The following is a 1,897-nucleotide window of genomic DNA, read 5'->3' on the forward strand; positions in this document are numbered from 1 at the left end:
CCACAAACAAAATCCTTTTAAGGACATGCTCATCCTCTCATCTGCAGCCCGCTCTCTTCTGAGTCATGAGTGCAGAGACAGAGCTTTTCCTTAAAGGCTGACTGCATCTGGAATCAGTTGTGAACATGGGAGATGTCACAGACCAGCTCCACATACCCATTGCAGCTGAGCAAAGCTGCCTCCTCAGCTCCTACAACACACTCAGCCAACATAAACCAAACGATTGTCATTTGGGGGTGTTTCTGTGAAAAGGGGTGTGGCTTTGCTCAGAGTCTGTCCTAATATTTTCTGTCATTTCCTTTTTATATCCAGATACCATGCCATGAAACTGCTGATGTCCAACAGCAGCTCCATCAGCCAGTTCCTCCTCCTGCCCTTTGCAAACACACAGGAGCTGCAGCTCCTGCACTTCTGCCTCTTCCTGGGTATCTACCTGGCTGCTCTCCTGGGCAATGGCCTTGTCATCACTGCCATAGCCTGTGACCACCACCTCCACACCCCCATGTACTTCTTCTTACTCAACCTCTCCCTCCTCGACCTGGGATCCATCTCCACATCTGTTCCCAAATCTATGGCAAATTCCCTGTGGGACACTAGGACCATCTCCAACATAGGATGTGCTTCTCAAGTCTTTTTCCTTTACTTTCTGATCTCAGCAGAGTATTCTCTCCTCACCATCATGGCCTATGACCGCTACGTTGCCATCTGCAAACCCCTGAGCTATGGGACCCTCCTGGGCAGCAGAGCTTGTGTCCACATGGCAGCAGCTGCCTGGGGTGGTGGCTTTCTCTGTGCTGTGCTGCACACAGCCAATACATTTTCAATTCCTCTTTGCCATAGCAATGCTGTTGACCAGTTCTTCTGTGAAATCCCACAGATCCTCAAGCTCTCCTGCTCAGATGCCTACCTCAGGGAGCTTGGCATTATTGTGGTTCATGCCTGTTTATCTTTTGTGTGTTTTGTGTTCATTGTGTTGTCCTACGTGCAGATTTTCAGGGCTGTGCTGAGGATGCCCTCTGCACAGGGACGGCACAAAGCCTTTTTGACCTGTTTCCCTCACCTGGCTGTTGTTGGCTTGTTTATCAGCACTGTCATTTTTGCTCATCTAAAGCCAAATTCCACCTCTTCTCCATCCCTTGACCTGGTGGTAGCTGTTCTGTATGCAGTGGTACCACCAGCAGTGAACCCCCTTATCTACAGCATGAGGAACCAAGAACTGAAGGCGGCCATTAGGAAAGTGATTTCATCACAGTTTCTCAGACTTTATAAACCTGTCTTCACAGGTGACTGCCAGGGTATCCAATAGAAGGCCTTTACTCTGTTTCTTTATCATTATCATCAAAGTTGTCAATTAGGTGTTTTTTATGATAATAAATGTGTCTTTTACGATGCTAAATAAATGTTGAGATTCATCCAACTTCTTCTGAGGAATGAATGGTCTCTCCTGCATTCTTATTAAAATCAGTTCCTGACTATTAGCTGTATGATATTCTCATCAGAGTGTGTCAGTTTGGGGGTGAATATGTGTGGGAGCTTTGGTGGCCAGGTCAAGTGGGGCAGGCTGGAGGAGATACCAGGATCCAGAGAGACCCAGGGCTGTGGTGGCCTGGTGTGAGTAATAGCCCCAGGTCTGTGCAGGTCACCTGGGTAAACCAAAAGCCCAGGCCCACACTGGACTTCACCCACACCACATGTGGCTGTTGTGGTGGGTAAGTGCTGCATGGGATGCACTGACCACTGGTCATCATCTCACCAACCAGCCTGAGAGGGGACTGGTGCAGTTGCTCACCTCAGTGTGTGTCAAGTCCCTGCCAACCACAGATATCTTCAGGTAACTCCAGCTTCCCCCCAGGGGGTTGTTCTTGGCACTTTTATAGGTGGGATAGCACTGGGTATG

The 1,897-nt window shown here is 48.9% G+C and overlaps 1 protein-coding gene across 1 annotated transcript; it reads left to right on the forward strand.

Annotated features, from left to right (window-relative positions):
* Positions 1 to 334: 334 nt before the first annotated feature.
* On the forward strand, positions 335 to 1,306 carry LOC311199062 (olfactory receptor 14A16-like; the record flags this gene model as incomplete). Its single annotated transcript, XM_084273107.1, has 1 exon — positions 335 to 1,306. One exon carries the CDS (start codon positions 335 to 337, stop codon positions 1,304 to 1,306), a length of 972 nt encoding a protein of 323 aa, XP_084129233.1.
* Between the last annotated feature and the right edge of the window lie 591 nt (positions 1,307 to 1,897).

Source organism: Gallinula chloropus (assembly GCF_964237585.1).
Source record: "Gallinula chloropus genome assembly, chromosome: 19".
NCBI classification, from domain to species: Eukaryota; Metazoa; Chordata; class Aves; order Gruiformes; family Rallidae; genus Gallinula; species Gallinula chloropus.